A 24595-nucleotide genomic window follows, 5' to 3' on the forward strand; every position below is an offset into this window, starting at 1 on the left:
ACTGTTTCTGCAGCTGGGGTAGTTGGGCAGGAAAGGTCCCCAGGGGCACAGTCACCTCCAGCTGACAGGGAGTGAGGTAGCAGAGGGCAAAGGGAGACATGAATAGGAGGTCCCCCTGCGGTGTGAGGGACCTCTCCAAGCAGTGTGGCATCCCAGCTCCAAGGTGCAGGGCCAGGAGCTCCTGGCAGCACCATGGAGCACAGTCTGTCCTACTCAACAGTGACAGCTATGCAGGGCTGGGTTAGCTTGGCCAAAACATAGTGGGATCTGGGCTGGCTTCCATCCCACCCTACTCCCCAACAGGACAGACTCCTGCCTATGGTGACCATGTTGCAATGGACGCATGGAGTTCCCTGGGGTAATGGTCTGGGGGTGTCAGGCTAGACCCCACACTGGATCCAGCATCTTGCTGCAGGACCCAAGCTGGAGCCTTGGGAGGACTCTGATCCCACATGCAGCAGAGTCACCAGGGCACCCAGGATGAACACAGAGCAGGGATAGGTGGGGGAGAGGTGATGGGCGGGCAGCAGCATGCAGGCAGGCCTTCGGCACAGAGCCACGTGCCTGGAGCCCATTTCCCCCAACAAGAGCTGTTATCAGTGGCAAATACTCAGAACAGTCCCAGGGGGGACCTCCAGCCCTTCCCCTCCACCTACCCCATCTCTGTCCTGCTCCAGCCCACGTCAATGCCGCCGTGAAGGTGTCGGAACAATCGCCTGACAAAGAGCTATTTTTAGGGGCCGGGGCTTGGAGTGAGGATACAGCCCGGCCGCTGACAATGGGGGGAAGGGGGCCGGGCTTCCCCAGTGACCACTCGGCAGCAGAAGGACCTGTAAGATTTCCTCGATGACCCAGGCCTGTACAATACAAGGAAAGCACAAGAGGGAGATACCCCCGCCAAGACGAGCTGCTCCTTTACCTAATGGGAGTGACCTGGGGTGGGGGGCTGTGGGATTCGGGCAAGCAGCCGCCAGCAGCTCCTCCAGCGAGTGAGACTCCCACGTAGGGAGAGCAGGGAGCAGCACGAGGCTGCAGGGGCTTGGGCATGTGGGCTGCAGGCAGGGCCCCACCGCCTCCCAGGGGCAGGAGGCTCAGTACAGCTCAGTGAGAGCCCCTTTCACCTACAGGATGGTTCCCAGTTCCCAGGGGGCTGCAGCACTTGGCCAAAGCATGGCCCACACGGCGGGGATGAGATCAGCATGAAGCCACGTGTCTCCAAACAGGGTGATGTGAGCTGGGGTGCACTCCTGTTCTGTTGGCAGTGCATTCCTGCCCTAGTTAGGGTGCTTGGAGGTATCGAGTGGTTGCAGAGCAGGCAGCAGAGGTGATAGGGATGGCTCTCAATGCATTTCCCCCTCCTCCTACTCTCAGCCTGCAATAGAGGTGCTGGATGACATCTTTTGACCAAGCCTCGGTGGCTGAGCAACGTGGAATGAAGGCCGGCGAGCCGCGGTATGCAGGCCCTAGAGGGGCTCGGGGCTTCCGCACAGCACCGGGCAGCGGGAAGGGCCACGCTCACCCCACGGGCTCAGAGCGCACACGAGGGGCTCTGGGGCAGCCCACGGCACACAGGCCGCACTGGGCCGCAGTTGCCACCTGGCGGCGGGCCCCGAGCACAGACCCGCGGAGGGACGGCCCTCCTCCAGGCCGCCTTCCGCCGAGGCCTCGCGGGGCTGGCAGCCAGGCCCCGCAGCGCCTCACGGGAGGTCCCGGCTCCGCAGCGGGGATTCCCCACACCTCCCCGCGCCTTTCAGCCGCACCGCCGCACACCGCACCTCTCTCCATCGCTCTACCTCCGTCGCGAACTACAGCCCCCAGAATCCTTTGCGGCGCCCCGCCTGCCTTAGCGCATGCGCAAAGCGCCCCTCCGCCTCCCCTCCTTCCCGCGGCACGTCGCGCGCCAGCGGGTGGCGGGGTTTCCGCTTCCGGCGCGCCTCGCTCTGGTCCCTGCGGCTGGCGGCCGAGCCTTGTGCCTCCGCCATATTGTCTGTGTGCGGCCGGCGGGCGGGCGGCGAGCGGGCGGCCGTGGCAGGTACCGGCGGGCCCCGGCAGCTCCGGCGCCTCTCCCGGGGCTGTGCGGCGGGCAGAGAGGATGGGACGGCAGGGGATAAGCGCCGCCGTGGCTTCTCGCGCTCCCCGCCCCGCTCCGGGCACAGTGTGGGCCAAGGGGCTGGGGTCGCCCCTGAGGAGAGCTGGGCCGCGGCGGGGGCCCGGCTGGGTGCTGCTGAGGGGAGCGAGGGCGGTGGGGGAGCGGGTAGGGCCCGGCGCGGCGGGAGGGGCAGGGCAGGGCCGGCCTCTGCTGCTCGAGGAGGTTCCGTGCCTCCGGGGAAAGTGGGGCCCAGGGCGGTATGGGGCTGCCTGGCTGTGGCCGGCCCGTGGTCCTTGCTTCCCCTTCCCCCCGCACCCCCCCCCCCCCCCCCCGCTGCCTCCCTCGCGGAGTGGGCAGGGCTCTGTGGGAGACCGGCCCTCCCATCCCCTCCCCCCGTCTTCGCCGCGGTTTAGGTGGTCGTTACCTAAAATGCTCCGTCTTTTCTTTTTTTCTCCGGCTAAAGTTAGCGGGGAGATGCGAGGGGGCCTTCATCTGCTCTGCAGAGCGCAGGAGCTCGGCTCTGGGCTGCCCAGTCCGCAATTTGCAGGGCCTCACGTCCTCGCAGAGCAGTAGTGGTCAGTCTTGCCCTTGCTGTAATTGATTTCAGTGCGCCTTGGGGCAACAGGCTGCGTGGCTGTTGGTAAAATATGCTTTGTAAACGAAAGGGCAGATAAGATTATGAAAGCCTATTCGTGTTATTTGTTAGGTAGGTTATTTTTTCTTACTAAGGGCTTTGGGTACAACCAATAAAGTTTGGATTATAAACACGCAGTCACTGATATGTTTTCTGCTGGCAGCAGTGCTTGATATATGTTGAGGCTCATAAAGGTATGCATGTCCCTTTTGTAGGCTGTGTTTATGGGCTGTAGAACAGGGCAGGCCTTTGCATTGTGCTGGTATCTTTGCCCCAGAGGAGGCTGTGCTGGCATAGTTGCATGCTGTCTGAGTCTGCTGCAATGCTGGGGGCTCGTGGAGCTGCTGTTTGTCTCTTTAGGATGGCTGTGATCATTGCTTTACATGTACTTACCTATTGCATGCAAGCCTGGCCCCAGCAGGCTTTGTAAATTGCTTGGGAAATTGGTTGTGTGGTCTTTGGGAGTTAGCATCTGCTGATGATGGCTGGTGCTGTGTCTTTGTAGAGGCTGTGAGGACTTCTCTGGGTGTGTGGAGATAGCTGTGATGTTCAAGTCCTTCAAGTACTGTTGCAGTTTGTGCTCAGAAGGCTATCTTATTAAAACTGTAATAGTTGCTCAAAATATATTTGGTCTTGAAGAGAGGTGGTGTTTGCTGTGTTGCTGGTCAGTTTATGTGTTGGAGGTCTTGGATTTGGCTGTAGTGTTTGTAGGAACAGTGAAATCACTCATCCTGTGCGTTCATGTTGGCACTGTGGAGAAAAGGGCAAAGCTGCTCAGAGAGGGGAGGCTGCACTTCAGAGGACACAGGATCTGAAAGTGTAGAGCAAAGAGTGCTCGATTGGTTCCTTAATTAGCTCTAGAACTAGGGTAATGGGTTGGTTCTTATAGCACAATGCTATGCCTAGGTAAAGCACATCAGCAGTGAGATGTCCTTTGTGGAGACACAAATTGTATCTAAGCTTGGAGCAGGAAAAAAAAATGGAAAATCTAGCTGGAAGTCCCACAGTTCAGATGCCTCTTGGTGGAGGAGGGTTTGTTGTACAGATACTGACCTTTGTGTTGCTCTGGAGACACTGGACCTCCAGTGGTAGGCAGTGATCTGTACATCCTGGCCTTGGAGAGATGTCCTTGGTTTTGCCCTTTTTCTGTTACCTGGTGGTGCTATTTTCTGTCATTTATGTGTTGTTGGTGAAACCTCACCGACTTCTGGTCCCATTGTGGGCAGCAGCAGAGTTCAGTGTCTGCGAATGGGATGGGTGAGCCTGCTTTGTTGGGTACCACCTGTGGGGAGTTGAAATGGGGTTGGGGTCTGCACCCTGAAGTGAGGGAGGCAACATTATTCTTTCCTTTGCTGTTACCAAGTCCAGGAAAGGTGAAGGAGATATTTCTGGATAGGCAGGTAATGTACTGTGCTGGGGTTAAGCCATGGTTGAGGAGTGTGGAAGAGTGATGAGTGATGCTGAAGAAAAAAGCGCATACTCACATGTGGCTGATTCAGAGCAGGTTCTGGTTGTGGCAGGGCATATGGATTCATGGTATGAGGAGAAATGCGTTCTGTTGGAAACATGGTTCTTCAGAAGAGGGGTATTAAAACTGGCAGTAGGTTCCAGCATATCTGGAGGAAACTGGATCAAGGAATATTTCATGAAACTTAGTGGAATTAAGTCTTTTGAAGTGTCACTTAATGGTGCTCATTTGCTTGAGAAAATGTGATGCAAAGTGAGAGCAATAATACAAGCCAGCAAGTGGGGATTACTGGGGAGAATCTGGAAAAAGTAATTTTGCAAAGGTGCAACAAAATAACTTCAGTGTAAGAGATTTCAGGCATTTCTCAATGCCTGAAACAGGTTCCTGCTAGGAGTACTGGGAGGTGTGACCCCAAACGGTGGTAGTAGGCTTGTGGAGTTGAAGAGAAAGAAATTGTGTTTCTAAAATGATCAAAGGAACAGAGAGGTAACTTCTCCCAGTTGTATGAAATGTCAATCTCCTTACCATTTCCACTTAGATTTTTTTTTCTGTATTTTCTCCTTATGGAACTAATTTTCCACCTTTTCTCATGTCCTCTAAGGAATAATGGCATGGAAGGCAGGAGAAGCAAATGGGTGACATTGTGCTGAAGTGGCAGAGTTTTATTTCTGGGTTACCAGACCTGTCACCTCCATGGCTGGTCAGTTTTGAATTGCATACATTGAGGTATCTGGTTTGTGAACTGCTGAGGTGAGATTGATGCCATCTTGGATTTTCTCGTCCTCTGAGGGTCTTAAGATAATAAACAGCCCAGGTTTTAAGATCAGAAGGGACTTAGTTTCACTGCAGCTGTTATCTGCTTTTGATTGGAAGATGACTTGGATAATTCATCTGAGCTTGGATATCTCCTTCCAAGAGCTGACTTCCCTGGAATTCACAGAGCCTGATTGGAAAAAAGATGTTCTCCTTTGGATCTAGAAAACCCACTTTGAAAAGATGACTGCAGCTGTGTAAGCTGGTGTTAGTTCTGGTGACTAAAGCAGTGTGTTTTACAGCCTGGCTCTTGGACTTGGATCTAAATTTGCCATTGAGGTACCCAACCTGTGTGTCAGTAGGAAAGATTAATCAGAAATGGGATTGCTGATGTTCTTGTAGGATCAGCAGTTCAAGGATATCTCCTGTTGGTCAGGCCTCAGCAATGGAGGAGCAGAGAAGTGATCCTGACACGAGTCATACCTGCTCCTTTGGCCAGGCTGTTCTGGGCAACTTAATTCAAACAGATGATTGCACTGTGCACTTATTGCTGCTGACTGAAAGACTGAAGAGCAGAGGGGAGACCTTGGAGCTCTTTGTGAACCCAAGACAGCTCTTGTCCAGGCTTTTATTTGGGAGGTTCTGATTTCAATCATTTCAACCTTCCACGGAATTTATTTCTGTTTGAGAGTGGACTATGACCTTGCTGTGATCGATTTCCAGATTTTTAAGAAATATTACCATTTGCTTTGTGAAGCAGGCTGCCCAGCTACTTAATCTAATGGCTGGCTTATATTCTGGCAATTTTTTTCACCGATAATGTGCATTTGATGGAAATGGGTAATCATTATGGGCCCAGGTGAGCTTTGGCTGCAAGCTCCACTAGGGTACTTGTGTCTTCAAGTACTCCAGCAGTCCTAGGAAAACAAAGCTGTTCTGTTTGTGGAGAAGCAGACCTCTGCCTGTCCACCTTAAGGAGCACCCGAGGGGTGAAGCAGTCTGTTCATGAAGCTCAGTGTTGGGAGAGTCTAGTGTGCTCTGTATTACTGGCACAGAATTGCATGCCAGAACTCTTCCTCTGGGTGGGAAAGGTCTTGCCACACTGTGAAGTACCTCCAGAAGTGCTCCTGTGTGTTCAAGGTGATGTATGGTGCTGCTCCCTGGGCTCCTTGCCTTAGAGGAGGTGGTTCTGCAGCGAGTGCTTCCCTGCGTGCGGGAGCCATCACTGTGTCTTTATTTTTAGTGTTCTGAAAATGTATCAGCATGGATGCGCACAACAGATTAATCTCTAGTATAGAAAAGCGAGAGCGTCTGCAGTGCTCCTTTTCTTACAGGTTTTGCTGTACATTTCTCTAGCTGTTACCTGTGTGCTGTTAAATTTCAGCCTTACCTTCTGCAGATTGTGCAGCACTGATGATATTCCAGAAGGAAAAGGAGGTCCTGATTAACTTCAGTGGAATTACAAGTTAAAAGCTATAGGTTCTGGCATCCCAGGACGTATGGTTGCATCTAAAAAGACACAACGATTTATCCTCTCCCTATGCCATGATGTAATGCTGCCCAGTGGCATTACTGGGCCATTGCAAGGGGTGAAGAGCAGTGCTGGGAGATGGACAGGCTTGCCCCTGCATGGGCTGCCAGCAGTGTGGTTTGGCTTAGGGTGGCAAAGGTAGGTTCAGCACTCATATCCCTGCTGGGTTGCACGGGGTGATGAATGCTGTGTCCAGGAGGAGCTGGTTAATCTCCAGAGCACTGGTGCAAAATACAGAATCAGAATGGCGTGTGTTGGCATTACCTGCCATGTCTGCAAGAGCTGCTGTGTCTGGCTGTAGCTGCATAAACTGAGCACATGCTGTGCTGTGTTAAGAGTAGCCAGTACATGATAGAGAATGATTTCTAGAGTTTAAGGGGTTTTGTCTCCCTTTTGATTTTCTGTGTGATTGTAGCTAGCTATGTCTCATGCTAACAACTTCAAATTTCTGGAGAGCAATGCTGGAACTACAAAGCAGGGGAGCTGCTTTGAGTGTCCCTTCCTCAGCTCTTTGGATACCAACTGAGCTGCAGAGATGGCCCATGGCACACTGCCTGCTTGATGGGGGCAGCTGATCGCGGGCATTTCCTGGAAAAAAAGAAATAGTTTTGTGCCATACGAACAGGTTTACTCTCTGGCTTTGCTAACTTTTCCTGCCTTTAGGAATCACCTGATCAGGCTGATGGAAAACAAGTCACTTCTGCAGACAGCAGGTCCTGTTTAGTTGTTGGAGTTCTAGCTAAATCACGGCGCGCATGAACTGCGGGAGTCACATCAGCTGAGCCATGGCACTGTCAGTACCCTGCATACTAATTAATGTGGAAAACAACTGTGTCACTTAGTGGTAATTACAAAGGAAGAACTTTCCGGAGGGTGCTGCCAGTTGACCTGATGTCAGCTGGGAAGAGCCTGTGGTGATGCTGAAACATTCCCCTTTCTGAGCTTTCAGGAAAAGTCTCTGGTTTTGCCAAGACTTCAGAAGTAATGATTTTGTTCCTTGACTTGTTGGAAAATACTGTCCAAAGCTCCAGCAGCAGGAGCTTCACTTTATAGGAGTGCAGCTAGAAGAGAAAGAATCGCTTCACACTGTGTTGAAGTCCTTGCAAGCAATTGTTTTGAAATGTTCAAAATAAAACCCAAATAAACCCAATGTTCTGTGTTACAGCCTGTCGTGTGCCCCAGGTAGCACACAGCCCTGGCTGTCCCTGCCCATGAGGGAGAACTCCTCTTCTTCAACCCACCCAAGTGCCAGGAGATGCCAGCAGCTGAGGATTGCCAGCAGTTCATGGTTTGCTGTGTGCACGGGTTTGGCTGTTTGTGGCTCCGCTTGGAGCTGTTTTTTGCTGTCTGTTCTGAGTTAGGCTTGTAGCCATTTTTATTTGATTGTGTCATGAATGTGAAGTGGTGGCAGTAACAATACCAGCCCTGTTTGAGGGGGCTGGGAGCTGCAGCAGGAGGAGCTGCCGCCCTTCGTGCTGTGCCGTAAGGGCACGGGAATCTTGCCCGCGTTGCCAGCTGCTGCAGCTCATTCCACGTGGTGGTTTTGTGTTGGGAAAAGCTTTTGCTTTGCTCTTTGTACTATGAACTACTAGCTCACCTCTTCAGATATGAAGGATAGGCCACGATTTGATGGGATGGGTGGGAAGAGTAGAACTTCCAGAGCTGACTGGCTGTTCTGTATGGAATCCCTTAGGAGATGCAGTGAGGAACATTCCAGTCACTGGCAGCCTCCTGCTGCTGGAGAAAATCCCAGCTCGTTTGGTCCAGGTATATGTGCAGTTGCCAACACAGGAGTTTTGCAAAGGATGCTTGTCCAACTAGGCTGAGATTCGGGAAACCTGTAGATAATCTGTGTGAGCTCTTGTAAAGTTCTGTTGCTGCAGCTCTGAACAATGATGAAGGCTAACTGTGACAGAGCTACTGGAGCCCCCTGGGGCCTCTCGGATGTGAGATGCTGCTTTATTTATAAAGCAGGAGAGCTGAGATGTGCCCAGGGCTGTGGAGTTGCACTAAAACTGGTCCAGAGATTGGTCCTGTGACTTCCAGTCGATTGAGGCCTACATTGCGAGGGATTACTTCTTCTTCAGCAGAAGCTGTGAGGAATTCAGGGGACAAATTAGTAACGTGGGTAAAGGCAGAGCTGGTCTCAAATTTAGGACATTGCTAGTACAGAACTGCTCCAAGATGTTTCTTAGCCCATCATCTCTTTTCTCTAATGGCTGGTCATGTCCCACCTTGAATTAAATCACAGCTATTGCTGTTTCTTTTTTAAAATAATGTGCATTAGATGTATTATTTCTCCAGATCCGGACACAAGCAGCTATTTAAAAGAAATCTGGAAAATAATTGTGTTGGAAACATGCTGTTAGAGCAGACTGTGCTCTTCCAAAAAATATCAAGAGAAAAGTTTTTGGTTTCAAACCAAAGCTTTCTTTCAACTCAATTGGATGTTAAAAATCTGCTTCTCGGCTGATATTGTCCCTTTAGTAGGTAAATGGGTTTCAGGAAATGATGTAAAATGTCAGTTCTGTTAATCCAGGCTCATTTCTATTTCAGCTATAAAATCACTGAGAAATATAGGCTGCAAGGGACTTCTAGAGGTCATCTGCTCCGGTCCTGTATTGCTGCAGTTCCAGCATTGTGAAAACAGAGAAGTCAGGTTTCTGTTGTGAGATAGAACATATGTTTTTCATGAAGTTGGTTACTATTGTTTCTTCCTTTAAAGTTAAGCTGGGATTTGAGTAATGTTGGCTGTCAGTAAGTTGTACTATAGTATTTAAGCATATCTTAGTCTTTTAATTTCAGTAGCATCTACCCAGTACTAGATGTTCTCCAAACATTGAAGAAGTGAGTGCTCCTTCCTGGGAGGCTTCACAAGCAAGGGGTAGATGAGCTTTGTGAAGGAAATTATAACCAATTTTATCTCCTAATTGGAATGCTTCCTCCCACTAACAAAGCACATTCTATACTTAGGATTTCAGAAGTTGGGTTTGAGCCATTTTCTCTGAAAGGTAATGTCTCTCTGGTAACCAGGAATAAAGGAGCAATGCAACCTTTGATTCCAGGCTGTGTATGGTAATACTGTCCTGAACTGGTTGAGGGCTTTTTTCTCCCCAAAATGAACTGGCTGTTGTCTGTCTTAGCCTATTGGCCGCTTTAGTTAGTCGCACTTGCAGCTTATAATGAGCTTACGTGGGGAAAGTAGGAGAGGGAAGTCTGCAGACCTGTATGACCAATCTGTGCATCTCACTTACTGCCTGGGGGTAGGAGGAGTTTGTCTGACATAGTCTGTCTGGAATTGACAAAGTGCTAGAAATACTTTCTTGACTCTTTGGGTTTAGTGGATCAGCTCAGGACTTCTCTTACCCCTTTGGTCGAATGTGCTCTGCTGACTTCATCTAAGTTCAAGTGAGTCACCTGCCCTGACTTTGTGATATTGAACAGAGGGGACCAAATTCTTTCTGATCTGCCTGGGTGACACCAAACCAGCCAGCAGTGTTGTGCTTGCTAGGACAACAAGAGTGAGCTGTGCTGTGAGCAGTAGCCTGAAGGCAGGCTAGTGTCAAGTGATGCTTATGTTTGTGGGTGCCTTATTTATACTCCAGGCCTTCTCCACAAAGGTCATCGCTTGGGTAGTACTTGGAGTTCCCCAGACAACAGTGTTCTGGGAAGCCCTTGGCTGGGAGTCTGTACGTGTGCTGTGTCACACTGCTGCAGATTTTTAGGTTTCAGGTTCTGGATAACTGTACACTTGAGAGACACTCCATGTTAAAAGCAGTGCCTTTGAAAGGAAAAGAAAAAAAACCAGTACCTTGGTTATTTTTGATTTAAAAAAAAAAGAAAAAATATGAATTCTACTGGAGGCTAAATAGGTTAGTTTCTGCTGATTTGCATCATTTCTTACCTGTGTTTTGGTGCCTCTTGCTCAGAGTGATGCAGCTGGGAGGACAGAAGGCAAAGGAAATGGCTGTACTAGTTGTGCACTGTTGCTCTAGGTAAGGATACTTCACAAGAAATGAAACCTTCCATGGAGCCGGGGGTTGCCGTAGGGGTTAGAGTAACACTGCCAGGGTGCTGGATTCCCTTAAAAAGGAGGATTTTTCTGAGAGTGATTTAAATTAAAGAATTAAGCAGTTTTAAAAATCAAATTCAAAGTAAAACATAGAGAATCCTTTTACTGAACCTATGGAGTGAAAGGTATCTCACTGAGCTGCTCAGGCAACAGGCTGCTGATAGAGAAATTGGAATTTTAGAGCAGGTCTCTGAGTTAGTAGAGCTGGCAGTGACGTTCCTATATGGTGGTGACACAGCTGTTCAGTCCCTTGACTTGGACTCTCAGCCTCTCCTATGGAGCACTTAGCAGCAGCGTGTGCTGTGTGGAGTTTGACCCTGTTCTCACTGTTCTTCAGTATGCAGGAGAAGCAGGGCCCAGTGGTGCCAGTGAGCTGATTGCTGGCTTACTGATACTGATGGACTGTATTGAAGGGCAGGCCTGCGTGCAGAAGCCAACTGCTGAAACTGCTGGACCTGTTTGGGTTTGCTGCCACGCAAATGCCCTCCTGCCACAGCTGCCCAAGGGATATTGCTGCAGGCGCTGGAGCAGCGCAGCTGGGGCAGAATAGATACCCTGTGTCCTTGCACTGCCAAGGCAGAGAGCTGGACAGCGGGTGCCAGGCGGGTGACTGAGGGCTTTGTGTCCCTTGCTGGCCTGCTGTATTGCCTACAGGCTCGTGCTTCTGTTTCTTAGCTACGCACTTCAGCTTTACCAGAGAAGTAACAGTTCTTTTAAGAGGTGTGTTTTGTTTTCGTGAGTCTTTGAATGCTTTTGGCTTTGCCCTATTGCCCCAATTGTTTTGGCATCATATGGAAGCAGGAAGGGTAGCTCCAGCTCTCGGTCAGCCAGCTGGGGGCACTTGAGCACCAGGTTCCTGTCTGCCAGCGGAGGACTGATGACAGCAAAGCTTCTGCCTAGGTGCAGCAGGTATTACATTACTGTCATTGCTCTCTAGTGTAGGAACTGCTGTTTTGCTGCCACGATGCTGTGGGTTCAGTTCTGTGCATGGAGAATTTGGTCTGTTTGGTCTGCTTTTGTTGCAGGTTCTTTGCTTTGAGAGGAATGTTTCTGAGAGGAATGCAGTCGCCTGAACTGGGAAGCAGAAGTAATGGTGGAGGTGGGGCCTGGTTACAGAACTTGGTGGCACAGCTCTGGAGTGCCTCCAGATGATGAGAAATTCTGATTAGATACAGAGGTTATTTCTTTCCCATTGCGAGGGCGGTTGTCACTCTTGGTGGTGATACGAGTCACAGAGACTTTATCTACAATCTAGATTACTTTTGGTAGTCCAAATAATAATTTATGATGCCGTTCTTTATACTGGAATTAATAAATGGCATGTTCTGTTTGAATTCTGACCACAGTAATACAGTTGAACCTTTTTAATTAGCTTAGGACACTCATCTCATTTAGGTTTAATTGCTACTTGTACTGTGTATTTGCTGCCTTAAAACTGCATGACAGTTATTTATTCCTCTTTGTCATCTATGTCAAAGAATTTGGATTCACTGCAAGATTATCCCTCTGCAGGGGTAGTGAATGCAAAGTATATGCATGATCCTTAGCAGTTTGAGTAAAGGGAGTGAGAAGCTTTCAGGTGAGGTAAGTTTGTATATGTAAGCAATTTTGTTTGGTTTAAAACCAAATAATCTGTACAGATCCTCTCCTTTACACATAAAGAGCAGTAGATGGTAATACCTACTTTCCTAGTTAGGCACTGTGTATGCCATTCTTAGAAGCTACAGTTGATTTCCTGAAAAGCCCTCTGAGCAGTCTGTTACAACAGAGCTTGTGCTAGGCTACAGCTACATGACAAGAAAATATCTGCAGTGCAAATTGATCTATCTTTAGGTATTGTCTGTGTGGATATCTTTAGGTTGTCTATGTGGAGACTGGAGTTGGACTTGATGTTCCTTGTGGGACCCTTTCAGCTCCAAGTACTCTCTGGTTCTGTGTGCTGGTTGTTCATTCCCAGACAAGGAGTGCTGGGCAGACAAAAATGAATGGAAAACCTGCTGGAAGCATGAGGAGATAGGAGGCACAAAAACATGCTGATGAAACTTTGAAATCGAATTAATTGCACAGTGCTGAGAGCGTTCTAGTGAACTTGCATGTTCTGCTGATGTGGTTTAGGAATGAATACACATCAACTTTCTGAGCATCTGAGTCATGCCACATAAGTGGTTTGAGGTCTTAGATGATTGCCGTGCAGTCTATTGAAATGTATATTGTTAGAGGAATAAATGTTTTGCCCAGGAATAGATCTTTGTTTCTTAGTTATACCTATCCTGTTACCTGGATGTGCTCTACCCCTTGCTACAAGAGGTCAGTCACGACTCTGTTGCTGACTTCAGAACAGTATCGCGTCCCTTCTCAGCCTGGGGGCTGCCTGGCTGCTTCCCTGCCTACCTGGAGCTGCCTGTGACAGCATTTGTGTGTCACCAGGTCAAAAAATAACCCACGTTACCATGGATGATGCTATTAGAGAAGGCTTGGTTAGCCCATGCCAGGAAGAGATGTCACGGACATTCCTGCATCCAATTGCAGGCCGGCTGCTGGCAGAGCTGTAGGAAATAGCACAGGAGAAGGACTTGTGGCCCTGGGCTCAGTGCTGCAGACATCAGAGCTGTGGGCAGGACGTTGTCGGCAGAGGAGGATTTGACTTCTAGAATTTTCTGCTGGTTTGGTACATCCTGATAGCCTGAACTCTGAGGAGATTTCTAGGTCTTATTAATTTCTGATTAACGGTGCTATTACTTCCTCCTGCAGTGTAATAGTTGCACATAGGGATAAGATTGCATAGCAAATAATTCCCATTCATTTAGGTTATAGTGTTGCCCACGGAGGGCTGTTCTGCGGCCGCAGCCGTGCAGCCTCTGCATTATGCTGCACACCAAACAATGCTCTTTCAGTCTCTGAGACTGCTTCCTTCCTCGTAAGTTATTCTGAAAGCTGACAAAGACATTCTTGTATTTAAATGTTTAAAAGTATGTCAGCTTTCACTTGTGGTGAAAGATTTGAGGGGTGCAAGGCACTGCTTTTATTGAGGCAGGACAATACATCCGATATAGTGCTTAATGCTTGGCAGAATGGGGAGCTTTCTTCTGCCTGCTTCTGGCCTACTGAAAAGAAAAAACAATTTGTCTGAGGTTTTTAGCATGCTTTATTGCCTTTACCAGTGTGCTGTTAATAGGTAGCCTGGATTTATAAATGCCAGGAGATTTGTCCAGACTCTCAACAACCAGTTTTTTATATAGAAACAGTGATTGTTGTCTTTATGCCACTGTAATATTTGTGCATTCTAGTACTATGGGGTAATGTTATCAGGATCTCCTGTAGGTGCTGCTTTTCATCCCTCACTTCAGGACATTGTTCCCCATGCAGCATGTTCGTATTGGGAACATGCCCTGAACTTGGGCTAGGAGGTGATATGATGACATTCCTGCTGGTTTTGTACCCACTGGTGTTTTCTTCATCCTTGGACCAGGCCTGAGAAAGCAGTGTGCTGTGTAGACAGGTTTTGCTCTGCACCAAGAGCTCCTTTTTGCTAAACACACTTGTCAACCACGAGTACTCTGCAGGGATTGAGTAAACTTCTCTGTACGTTCGGTTCTGCATCGTTAGTGTAGTTCTTGTAGTAAGTTACTATTGCCTTAAGTAGCCAGAAATTAGAGTATGGTGAACTGCATCTTCCTTCTCAGTTACTTCAGCTAGTTGTAATAATGGTAAAACCTAACAGGAGGTTTACTAAAATCCCATTTCACAGAGGAGTAAGTGGAGGTGATAAAATTTGTCTGATGAAGTCCTTTTAAGACTCACAGTCCTGAAATTCTGCTTTATCTCTAGGCACACAATTTTCATTTAAACTTTGGGATGTCCTTAACTTAGTAAATGTTGATTGTAAATCCTCCTGCTGTTGGCAGCATGGCTTGTTAGTGTGCTGCAGGAGGGGCAGGGTGTGCAGCCTGCAGTGAGGGAAGGGTTCTGGTTCTGAACTGAACAAACTCACCCAGGGTGGGGAAGGGTTGCAGTAAGTGGCTGTTGCCTTTGCTGCAGAGCTGAAGGGAGGAGCCCGTGTGCTGATATGGAGCACACTGTGTTTTTTGCCTTGTAGAAAGTTATCTTTTCAGCCATAAGTCAGACACTTGGTACTGGAAGCTGCAGGGGTGTCAGCTCTGCTGTTGGATCCAAGTGGTCCTGTCCTGTGTGAGGAGGAGCAGACAAATGGTTTTCAGGTCCTGACAAATGATCTCAGGTCTGTGGCTGGTCTCCAGTTTCTTCTTCTCAACAGCTTTTAATGATTAACTTAAATATTTTTACAGTATCTTGAGATTTTAACCTTTGGTTTATTTTCTGTCTGCAGCTGGAAGAACCAGAGGCCTGTCTGAGGCCTTTCTCCTCTGTCCATCTTTGGAGATTGGGTAGCCTCTGGTTTCAGACATCTCATCACTTCCACCTGCCAACCTGTCTGATATGTCGGGACCCGTGCCGAGCAGGGCCAGGGTTTACACGGATGTGAACACACACAGACCCCGGGAGTACTGGGACTACGAGTCGCATGTGGTTGAATGGGGGTAAGTCTCAGGGCTGGGTGGGATCTGTGTAGGATGTGGCAGAGTGGTGCAGGGGGAACTCTGGCACCTGTGCTGCATGAGGTTTCTTCATGCTCTTTGGCAGATGTGTAGAATATATGGCAAGGTAGGACCGAAGCTTTTCTTTGGAACTGTAGAAATGGGAGAATAGCCTGTTGTGTATCTGAAATTGTCTTGTCAAAATTTTAAATCCCTGGCAGCTCAAGAACGTTTTTAGTGTCTCCATTAAGAGTTTGGTTTGAATAGCTTTTGACAGGTAGTCAGGAAATTTGTCCTTTCAGAAGGAAGGAAGTCTTGTATCTGAAACAAGCTAAATGGCACTGGGAGTGGGGCTGAAAAGATGTTTCTGATTTGGAGGAGTGAAGAGACTCAGCAAACTGAAATAGGTACATGTATCCTTACGACCTGTTGCTCTTCTTGCAAGTGGCTACAAAAGACATCTGTGCTCCTTTTTGAAGGAAGGAGGTCTCTAAACTGAATAAACTGTACAAGAGTCAGATGGCAGCGACGCCAGCTTCATGGCTCTATGCTCCTGCTTTTGTAGTCAGGGTGCAGACAGCACTGTCCTCAGCTTTGCTGCAGTTCCTGGGTTTTGGAATGCTTGCTGTACTGAGCAGAAGTGGTGTCTTGTGCCTGGTTTGTCATTAAATTGACTAGTACTGAAGTTTTTGGTCTTGATAGCTTTACTGATGTTTTCCTAGTGTTATGTTAGGAAAAATATAGCTTCCAAATGTATATAGGCCTCTGGAAAGGTCAGCTTGAGTTTGAAGTGCAGGTGGGCTCATGTTACTATTGCAGAAGAGGCAATTTCTGTATTGAATTGGGCTTGGACAGAGAGAAGCTCCCCACTTCTGTAATCATGGCCTTCAGCAGACTGAAGGTGCTTGTTAATCCACCTTGTCTGGAAGGGGAGGCAGTGATTTAGTGTTAAGGAGCACCTTGTAAATTCTGATGGAAATGTCTGAGCTATTTGGAATTCTTTACCTATTTATCTCCACAGAAATCAAGATGACTACCAGCTAGTTCGAAAACTAGGCCGAGGCAAATACAGTGAAGTATTTGAAGCCATCAACATTACAAATAATGAAAAAGTAGTTGTTAAAATTCTCAAGGTGAGCAGGAGTTTGGGGAAAATGTGAGATTTGTCCTGGCCAGAAAACGCAGCATTTGGTGTAAAATGTCTTGTGTTCTAAAACAAATCCTTTAAGCCTGGCTTCAGAGTCTCATTCAGTGAAACAGGCTGTCATTGCAACCTCTTAATAAGAAACCATATGTTTGGTTATTAAATTAAATCTCTGCCTGTAAGGAACTAACCTTTCTCTTAAAGAAGTCCTGATGTGCAACACATTTCTGAACATGTTTTTACTTGGAAATAGAAAATTTTTCAACAGCTGACTAGAGAATTCTCACCTCCTTTAACTACCTGGCATGCTTTCATGTGGAATAAAGCCTATAAGCTAGCAGGATTGTCGTCCTTTAAAGCCAGTGATAAAATTTGGAGGCTGCTAACCTTAACTTGTTAATTTCTGCTATGCATGTTCCATTGCAGCTGTAATATCCTTCCAGGCTGTTCAGGTCTCCAGAAAACTGGTTGTTCCACAGCCTTGACTGGTGAAATACCTCTGTTTAGTGTGGCCTTTGGATAGCTGATGGACTTCTCATAGCTATACATTTAGCACATGTCAATTAACAGATTTTTTGACTCTGTGTTCGGAGATGTGAAGTGTAGCTGTTGGAATGCAACTTGCAAAGGTGCTGATGTATTTTACTAACTCGCAGTCAGGTATCTTTGTCGTCTGTCTTGTCTGTTTCCCTCACCTGACAGCAGTTTGTCTTATGCTTTGCTGTTTTATTCTTCAGCCTGTTAAAAAGAAGAAAATCAAGCGTGAAATCAAGATCTTAGAAAACTTGCGAGGTGGTCCCAATATAATCACTCTTGCAGATATAGTAAAAGATCCTGTGGTGAGTATGGGCAGAATGTGAAGGGTACCTTGAGTTTGTGGGTAAAGTTTGTTTCACTTAAGCTCTGATCTGACATTTTTGTTTTCCCCTGCTCTTAAATCCCACTTCTGAATCCCTTAATGAGATCAGCTCTTAATCTGATTAACTTCTTTTAGAGGCCTTTCCCCCCACAGGTCAGTTCCACCCCTCACTCTGTAAGGAAGTAGCAGTCAACTGAGACAATAATTTGTTCTACAGACAGAGCTGCAATGGCCTGCAGGCTTTGTCTCTGTTCCATTTGAGGGGAATTGCGGGGGGGGGGGGGGGGTATTAGGAGTTTTAGGACTTGAAATCATTTAATGCATTATCTCAAATGAAAACAGTTTATCTCAACAAGTCTGAACACTTTTCTCTCTGTTTCAGTCTCGGACCCCTGCTTTGGTTTTTGAACATGTAAACAACACAGACTTTAAGGTATAGTATGACTTCTGACCTTCTATGTTTTCTCTTCAGAAGCTGCTTAGAATGTTCTGGGAAGAAACTAATATGTAGGGGGAGGGCAGGTTATTTAATCATTTCCTTCCAACATAACAGCTGTCTTTAAAGATGAGGGCACTTGGTTGAAGTTTGTATTTAGTTCTTTGGTACCATTTTGCCACAGATGTTAAAAGGTGAGGATCCAGATGGATCCAGATGCCTGTGGTATTCTAACTTTCAGAGCAGATTCGTCTGTTACCTTGTAGGCCGTCAATGCCTTTGATAGCTGTCCTCAAGCTGGGAACACCTCAGTCTGTTTTGAGTCTGAACTGTGCAGTTGGTGGGCTAGTGCTGGGGAGTTAGTGATGGGAGCCAAAGCAGAGCATATCTTCTGAGCACAGCTGGAAGTAAGCTATGCATGTGATCTGGGAGGGGAGAGGAACAGACTGAATATCTGTGGGATCAGAATAACCTGAGAAGTGTTCACCGTTCATTCAAACGGGTTTGGAGAATCACATTAGCTGAGGACAGAAGTGGATTGTTCTGGATTGGCACGGTTGTGATGTTTTTCTTTGGTGTTGACCACTGATGGGATCTGCTTGTTTCCCACAGCAATTATACCAGACATTAACAGATTACGATATTCGATTCTACATGTATGAGATTTTGAAGGTAAGTTGGTTTTGCTGTTTGTTGATTTCTTTCTCAGATTTGTACTAATTTAATCCTTTGTAAATGGTTATCTCCCACTAATGGGGGAAGAGAAGAGAAGGCCTGTGAAATAATTGGTTAGAAAAATAGACACATCAAATTGGTGCAGTACCAATTGTTTATCCTTGTTTCCACAAGGAATTTTAGTCCCTTACTGAGGGTAGCAAAGCCCTCATCTGGATACACTGAGAATTCCAGAATTTTTTTTTTTTAGGAGTAAACACAGGAGGTGAAAGCAGACACTTTCTTTGCTGGGACTTCCCTTTGAAAGGGGACTCTTGAGATCTTTGCTGTGATCTGTTAGTCTAGTTCATTGAACAGTGAAGTCACACTGTTAACTAGTTAACCTTGGTATGTGCAGAAATATTTCTGATTGTGACTGAACTTGAAAGGTTCTCACAACTCCAGTATCTGTTTCTTTGTCACTTACAGGCTCTAGATTACTGCCATAGCATGGGAATCATGCACAGAGATGTCAAACCTCACAACGTCATGATTGATCATGAGCACAGAAAGGTACCGTAGGGCAGGGAAGGCTCCACTTTTTTCTTGTCAAAACAGGGATTAAATTTTGGTATTCCCATGTAGTGGTACTAGCAGTCATCTTTGGGGGGGGGGGGGAGTAGGGAGGCTGTGCTTCCATCACATGGAGAAACTTGAAATCCTGTGAACCACTTAAGATTTTATAGGTTACCTGTTTTGGTTGGGTTGGTAAGGAGAGATTTGATTTAGAGTGGTTGATGGTCTTGATGTGTGGAGAATATCTAAACAGATAATCTGATCAGTTTTAAATTAACTGAAAAGAGAAAGCTTGTAAATGAAGCTTTCAGCTAAACTCGTAGCACAATTTGGCAGGTGGAGAGCTGGCACATCCCTTGATGTTTTTCGTTGTTTTCTACCATTTCTAGCTTAGACTAATAGATTGGGGTTTGGCTGAGTTCTATCACCCTGGCCAAGAGTACAATGTCAGAGTGGCTTCCAGATATTTCAAAGGACCTGAACTCCTTGTAGATTATCAGGTAAGAATTACCAGGACTTATCACTGACTTGTGTACAGAAAACCTTCACATTACAAGATAGCAGACCAGAAATTCGGGCACGTAGCAGCCTGACACTGAAGGCGGGCTGTTCTAAAATACATGCAAAAAGCAGTGGCTGTAAATCCACTAAGTTAAACCAGTGAGTCACCTGAGGACTTGAGGAAGAGCTGAACTTTCACTGTGGATGTTGGAATACAGATGTTGAATTATTTTTTCCAATCAAGCCTGGTTGTGCAGTAAGGAACTGAAACAAAGCAAAGTCCTTGTGAGAGCAGCTGATGCTGTGTGATGTGTTCATACTGTGAGCTGAACACTGGTCTGGCAGGGAAGATGCATTAACATAGTTGTTCTTGGTGTAATATGGCCACGTGTGTATCTCTGGAGGGAGGGGGGACCTGTTAGCTTTGGGAGTCCTTTCTTCTTCATTCATTAGAAATTGAATTGTGCTTCTGGTTTTGTACAGATGTATGATTACAGTCTGGATATGTGGAGCTTGGGTTGCATGTTGGCTAGTATGATATTCCGAAAGGAGCCATTTTTCCATGGCCATGACAACTATGATCAGGTGAGAGCTGGTCATGTACGATCTCTGTTCTCTTCTCACAATGAAGATTTTCTGCTTACACTTCTATCAAGGGATCCAAAGAGGAATATAAATGTTTCTTTAATGGCTTCTATGCTCAGTTTGAAGCCGTGTTCCTTTATTTTTTATTTTTATTTTTAACCATGCAGGGGTATTTAATACAGTAAAAAGAAATAAGCTTTGGTGTACTTTGTACTTACGAGCTCCTTGGTATGTATCTGGTAGAAGTTATAACCTTGCTTATGTTAAGGCTGATGTGTTCTGGGATTTAGAAGCACTATTCCTGGGGTTATGTTATGTGGAAAGCCCCAGCCCTTTCCATCGTCTAAGTGTAAGCTGTGTTAGGGTACACAGCTGCCTCCAGGCTGTTACAAAGCCCTGACTGAGTGGGGACACATTTCTGGTGCCTACAATTACATGTGGGACAGTCAGAGCTGTGAGATGACCACATGCCTGCTGGCTGAGACTGCCTTCAAGCTCCCAGGGGAATATGCTGCAGTATCTCTATGTTGGCTCTGACATTACTATTCCCTCCCAGCGGTGACTTATTTTTCTGTTTGTTCCTAGCTGGTGAGGATAGCCAAGGTGCTGGGAACAGAAGATCTGTATGACTACATTGACAAATACAACATTGAACTGGATCCACGTTTCAATGACATCTTGGGCAGGTGAGCCAAGTTTTGGGGTAGTTCAGAAGTTCATGAGCTCTTGATAGAGTCAGAACTTGAAGTAAACAAAGACTTTGTCTGTAGACAGAACCCAGAGCCAGAATTATTAACACCTATTACTTTGTGCTTTTGATCCCCTTTGCCACTACTTCCCAGGCACCTTTATCTGCAGATCCGTTTGGGGAAAGAGTTTTAAATGTCATCTAGGTTAATAATTAAACTACCAGAGCATGAAGTGTGAAGGGCCAGCACTCCTTCCAGTACTGTAAAACTTAAACAAGTACCCATGATTCTCAGGACTGTGATACAGGAAATGAATTGCTGCTGATGGCATTCACGTATCTTTTTCCTCATAGTTAGGTCATGAGTGACGTGTGCCAGAAGTACAAGGAAGCAGTGTTCAGAGTGTAACAAATGCAGAACCAGAGGCTTCGTGCCTGTCTGTTCATTCTAACCTGGTGCTGTCATGAGCCATGGCAGCTGTGCCGCCCTGTGGTGGCACAGTGTACTGCTGTGCTGTGCTCTGTACAGTTCAGCCCCCCTTGCTGCTGCAGCAAGCAGCGACTTGTCTTCGAGATGGGCTTCTGTTGCAGTCCTGACTTTAAAAACAAAGTCTGGCACCTGTGTCCCCCGCCTAGCCTCACTTGGGTGTCTTGTTTTCTGCAGACACTCCCGTAAACGATGGGAGCGCTTTGTTCACAGTGAGAACCAACATCTGGTGAGTCCTGAAGCTCTGGATTTCTTAGACAAGCTGTTGCGATATGATCACCAGTCACGACTCACAGCAAGAGAAGCCATGGAACACCCCTACTTCTGTAAGTAGCAGATCTTACAGTGTCTGCTGTTCACACTGTTCTTCCTCTGCATTCTTTCCACTGGAGAATCTCCATTCGAGTAGGTTGTACTGGTGGGGCTAAGAATTGCAACATCAGAAGCCTGTTCTTTGCAAATAGTTGTGCTGGAGCTGAGGCTGCTGGTCTCTGAGGTGGAGAAGTAGGCCGTTGGCATCTGCAGCAGCTGAGGAAGCAGTGCTGTGTGCTTGTGTCAGGGCAGTGAATCAGCAGCACCACATTAAAGAGTCTTTGGTGTTTAACCCATGCTTGTTGCAGCAGGTGTCTGGGTGTATGTATTCCTGTGTTTGATAAAACCAGGGAACTCTGCTTTGTTGAGAAACCCACCATTTTAAGTTATTTTGTTCTAAATAGTACCTTAGTGGTTATTGAGGTCTTGTTTTTTCATGCAGAAATTAAACATGAAAAATCAAGGTTTAAATCCTTGCAGTTTACCCAGAAGCCTAAATGTTAAGATTTGTGAAAGCAGCTGTATAACAACACAAATATGAATATTGCTCAGTTACTTTATTTTTCTTGGGGATGAGCTGACTTCTGTAACTAACAAACAACAGGGTGATGATTGTGGCAAATGTTCACCTGAAATGTTCTGCAAGTATGAGCATTAGCAAAGCTGAAAGCCCTGAAAGAGAGAATTGGAGAAACAACAAAACTGTGTCTAGGTGCAGATAGAGGTTGTACCGAATGCAACGTGAGGAAAGGCAACATTTGAAATCCCTTCATCTGCTGCAGTAGGCTTGGGAGGCAGGAAGGGGATGTCTCCATTCAGACTGCAGTGCTTTTCACCTGCAGCTGAAAATTGTGAGCAAATTGGACACATCTTAAAGAAGGCAACAGGTATCATGTGGGCCTTGTTAGAGTTCACAGCTGCGGGAGGCAGATGTTTGGAGACATGACCTGTTACAACTCGTGATAATCTTGCTCACTGCACCCATTTTCTGAGTTTAGTTTTATGAAATTGTCTGGCATAGAAAGGAGAACTCTTCCATAATTTCAGCTTTTACTACCGAGCAGCCCTGGTGATCTCCAGAGCACATAATTTGGGCAACTTACTTTTACCTTCTGGATTTTTTAGTTACGTTACCTTTGTACCTTCTTGGGTGTTTTCCAGCAGAGTTGGTGGAAACTTCTGTGTTCCAGTAGATGATGGTTGATATTATTTCTGACACAGGCAGCTTGCCAGCGCTGGCTGTGCACTGAGGTCACAGGCAGGCAGTGTGCTTCTGCTGTCTGGCAACACAGCACCTAAGGGTAGTGTGCTCTTCCTAGATCCCATTGTGAAAGACCAGGCTCGGATGGGCTCGTCCAACATGCCGGGTGGCAGCACTCCTGTCAGCAGTGCGAGTATGATGTCAGGTCAGTTCTGCCATTGACTCTTCGTGGTGCACGATGTTTTAAAGCGGCTCTGTGAGCCCTGTGGATCTGAGTTCTGCAGGTGGGATGTTAGGGTGTCTCCTGGAACTGGAGATGAAGGCAATGAGGGCTAAAAAGACGTGGGTGGGAGAGAGGGAAAAGGCCTCACTGCAGCCTGACCTGCTTTTCTGGTCTTGTTTTTTATAGAGTGCTTTGCAGGTGGAATTTCTGGCAGCAGTTGGAAGGACAGCGATCCTACCACATCTGCCTTTTGTTGACACCTAAACATGTATAAATCTGAGCTTTTTCTCAGAGGCTGCTGAGAACAGTGAAAGACCTTTACTCTCAGCTTCTTTTGTAAGCTCTGAATATGTCCCAAAGTGGCACCAAACTGACCTGTGAAGATGACTTATCCTTTAAGAAGAAGCAGAGCTGTCCTGGATATCGGTGTGCCCGTTTCACTCTAATTCTTGTTTACCTGTCTCTGTTTCAGGGATTTCTTCAGTGCCAACACCTTCACCCCTTGGACCTCTAGCAGGCTCACCCGTCATTTCTGCCACCACCACCCTGGGGATGCCCGTTCCAGCTGCTGCAGGCGCTCAGCAGTAGTGATGGGTTCTGTCTCCTGCTGCCTGAGCTGAGTCAGGTGGGGAAGAGGTTTCCCCCTCCACCTCTCCTCAGGACGCAGCTCGTGCCTGGCAGGGGAAGGGAGGGGATGAACGCTTTGGAGGCACCGTGTCTGAACTGTTGCTTGTGGATTTATAGTAGTTCAGTCATTATATACAAAATTATTATAGGCTGATTTTTCTTTTTTTACTTGAACTTTTCGTAACTCAGGGGATTCCCTGAAAATACCTACAGATGGAATATTTCTCGGACAGTTCCCCCCCCCCCCGGCCCCCCCCCCAAAAAAAAAGTACTCTTCATTTAAGAGCAAAGGTGAATCAACAGCATTTCCAATCTATTGCATCCTGCTGGAAATCTCTTCATGTTCCCACCATTACTCCTCCACGAGCATACACCTTGGGGGATCGTGCTGTTCTCCAGAGACTACCAAACCAAACCAAGTCTTCATGAGGCAGGGGAGGGGGATTCTTAAAGTACCACTCGTTCACTTGAACCCCATAGCCTGCATATGACTCAGTACACTGAGGAGACAATTCCAGTATGGAGAGGTGGTATAGACTTAAAAAGAAGTGCAGATAATGTCTAAAACCCTATTTTGATTGAATCATGTCTCCTTAGGAGCCAACCAGAATGCCAACTCACCCCCTTGCATGTAATTTTAGTCTTAAAACATAAAGTGACCGATCCAATTGGAGTCCTTGCCACCTCCTGTTAAAGGTGCTGCTTTTGAGGAAGCTGTACTCTGATCAGCACCTTTCTCGTGGAAGGGGAGGGCTCCTGCCACTGCCTGGCTTGGATCTCTGGAATTAGTTTGTTATTTGGGTATATTGTTTTTAAATTGTTGATATAGGTTTCAAGCTGGTGGCATCTTAAAGCTGGAAAAATCAGACTGCGCCAAGTCAGATACCACATCTTCACCCACCATCCCCTCCCTCACGTGCCATGTGGTGAGAATACCAGTTACCTCACAGTCCTGTAAATATGCACTGAGAGGAAGGAGCGAGCAGACTTAACTTAAACTGAAATGGTAGATCAGTAATTGTGGACAAATATTATCATTGACAACAAAGAAAAAAAGCACCCCTGTTACAGCCCTGCTACCCCTTGCTGTGTATATATACTTTGTCCTTCATATGTGAAAGATCCAGTGTTGGAATTCTTTGGTGTAAATAAACATTTGGTTTTATTTATCGAGGTTAGATTTAAGTTCCCTGTGTAGAGGG

The 24595-nt window shown here is 46.9% G+C and overlaps 1 protein-coding gene across 2 annotated transcripts; it reads left to right on the forward strand.

The window, feature by feature from the left end:
* Window positions 1-1934: 1934 nt before the first annotated feature.
* CSNK2A1 (casein kinase 2 alpha 1) lies at window positions 1935-23539 on the forward strand. 2 transcript variants are annotated; one of them, XM_065754363.1, is made up of 13 exons: window positions 1935-2032; window positions 14893-15103; window positions 16122-16233; window positions 16982-17083; window positions 17486-17536; window positions 18152-18211; window positions 18683-18766; window positions 19159-19269; window positions 19754-19855; window positions 20441-20541; window positions 21208-21356; window positions 22662-22748; window positions 23239-23539. In XM_065754363.1, the coding sequence occupies exons 2-13, from the start codon at window positions 15003-15005 to the stop codon at window positions 23352-23354; spliced, it is 1176 nt and encodes a 391-aa protein (XP_065610435.1). In that variant the 5' UTR covers window positions 1935-2032; window positions 14893-15002; the 3' UTR covers window positions 23355-23539. The 2 variants fall into 2 exon arrangements, with proteins under 2 accessions (XP_065610435.1, XP_065610434.1); XM_065754362.1 differs by lacking the exon at window positions 1935-2032 and having other exon boundaries at window positions 14414-15103.
* Window positions 23540-24595: the final 1056 nt, after the last annotated feature.

This window comes from Cyrtonyx montezumae, unplaced genomic scaffold (genome assembly GCF_038088225.1).
Source record: "Cyrtonyx montezumae isolate F1298 unplaced genomic scaffold, pur_monq_1.0 scaffold_9, whole genome shotgun sequence".
In the NCBI taxonomy this organism is placed as follows: domain Eukaryota; kingdom Metazoa; phylum Chordata; class Aves; order Galliformes; family Odontophoridae; genus Cyrtonyx; species Cyrtonyx montezumae.

What these genes read in the sequence shown, in the direction of transcription:
- CSNK2A1 (XM_065754363.1), top strand. Translation starts at nt 15,003, where the DNA reads ATGTCGGGACCCGTGCCGAGCAGGGCCAGGGTTTACACGGATGTGAAC. An exon ending in TTGATCATGAGCACAGAAAG is followed by an intron (nt 18,767 to 19,158) that starts GTACCGTAGGGC and finishes TACCATTTCTAG; the next exon opens with CTTAGACTAATAGATTGGGG. An exon ending in GCCATGACAACTATGATCAG is followed by an intron (nt 19,856 to 20,440) that starts GTGAGAGCTGGT and finishes GTTTGTTCCTAG; the next exon opens with CTGGTGAGGATAGCCAAGGT.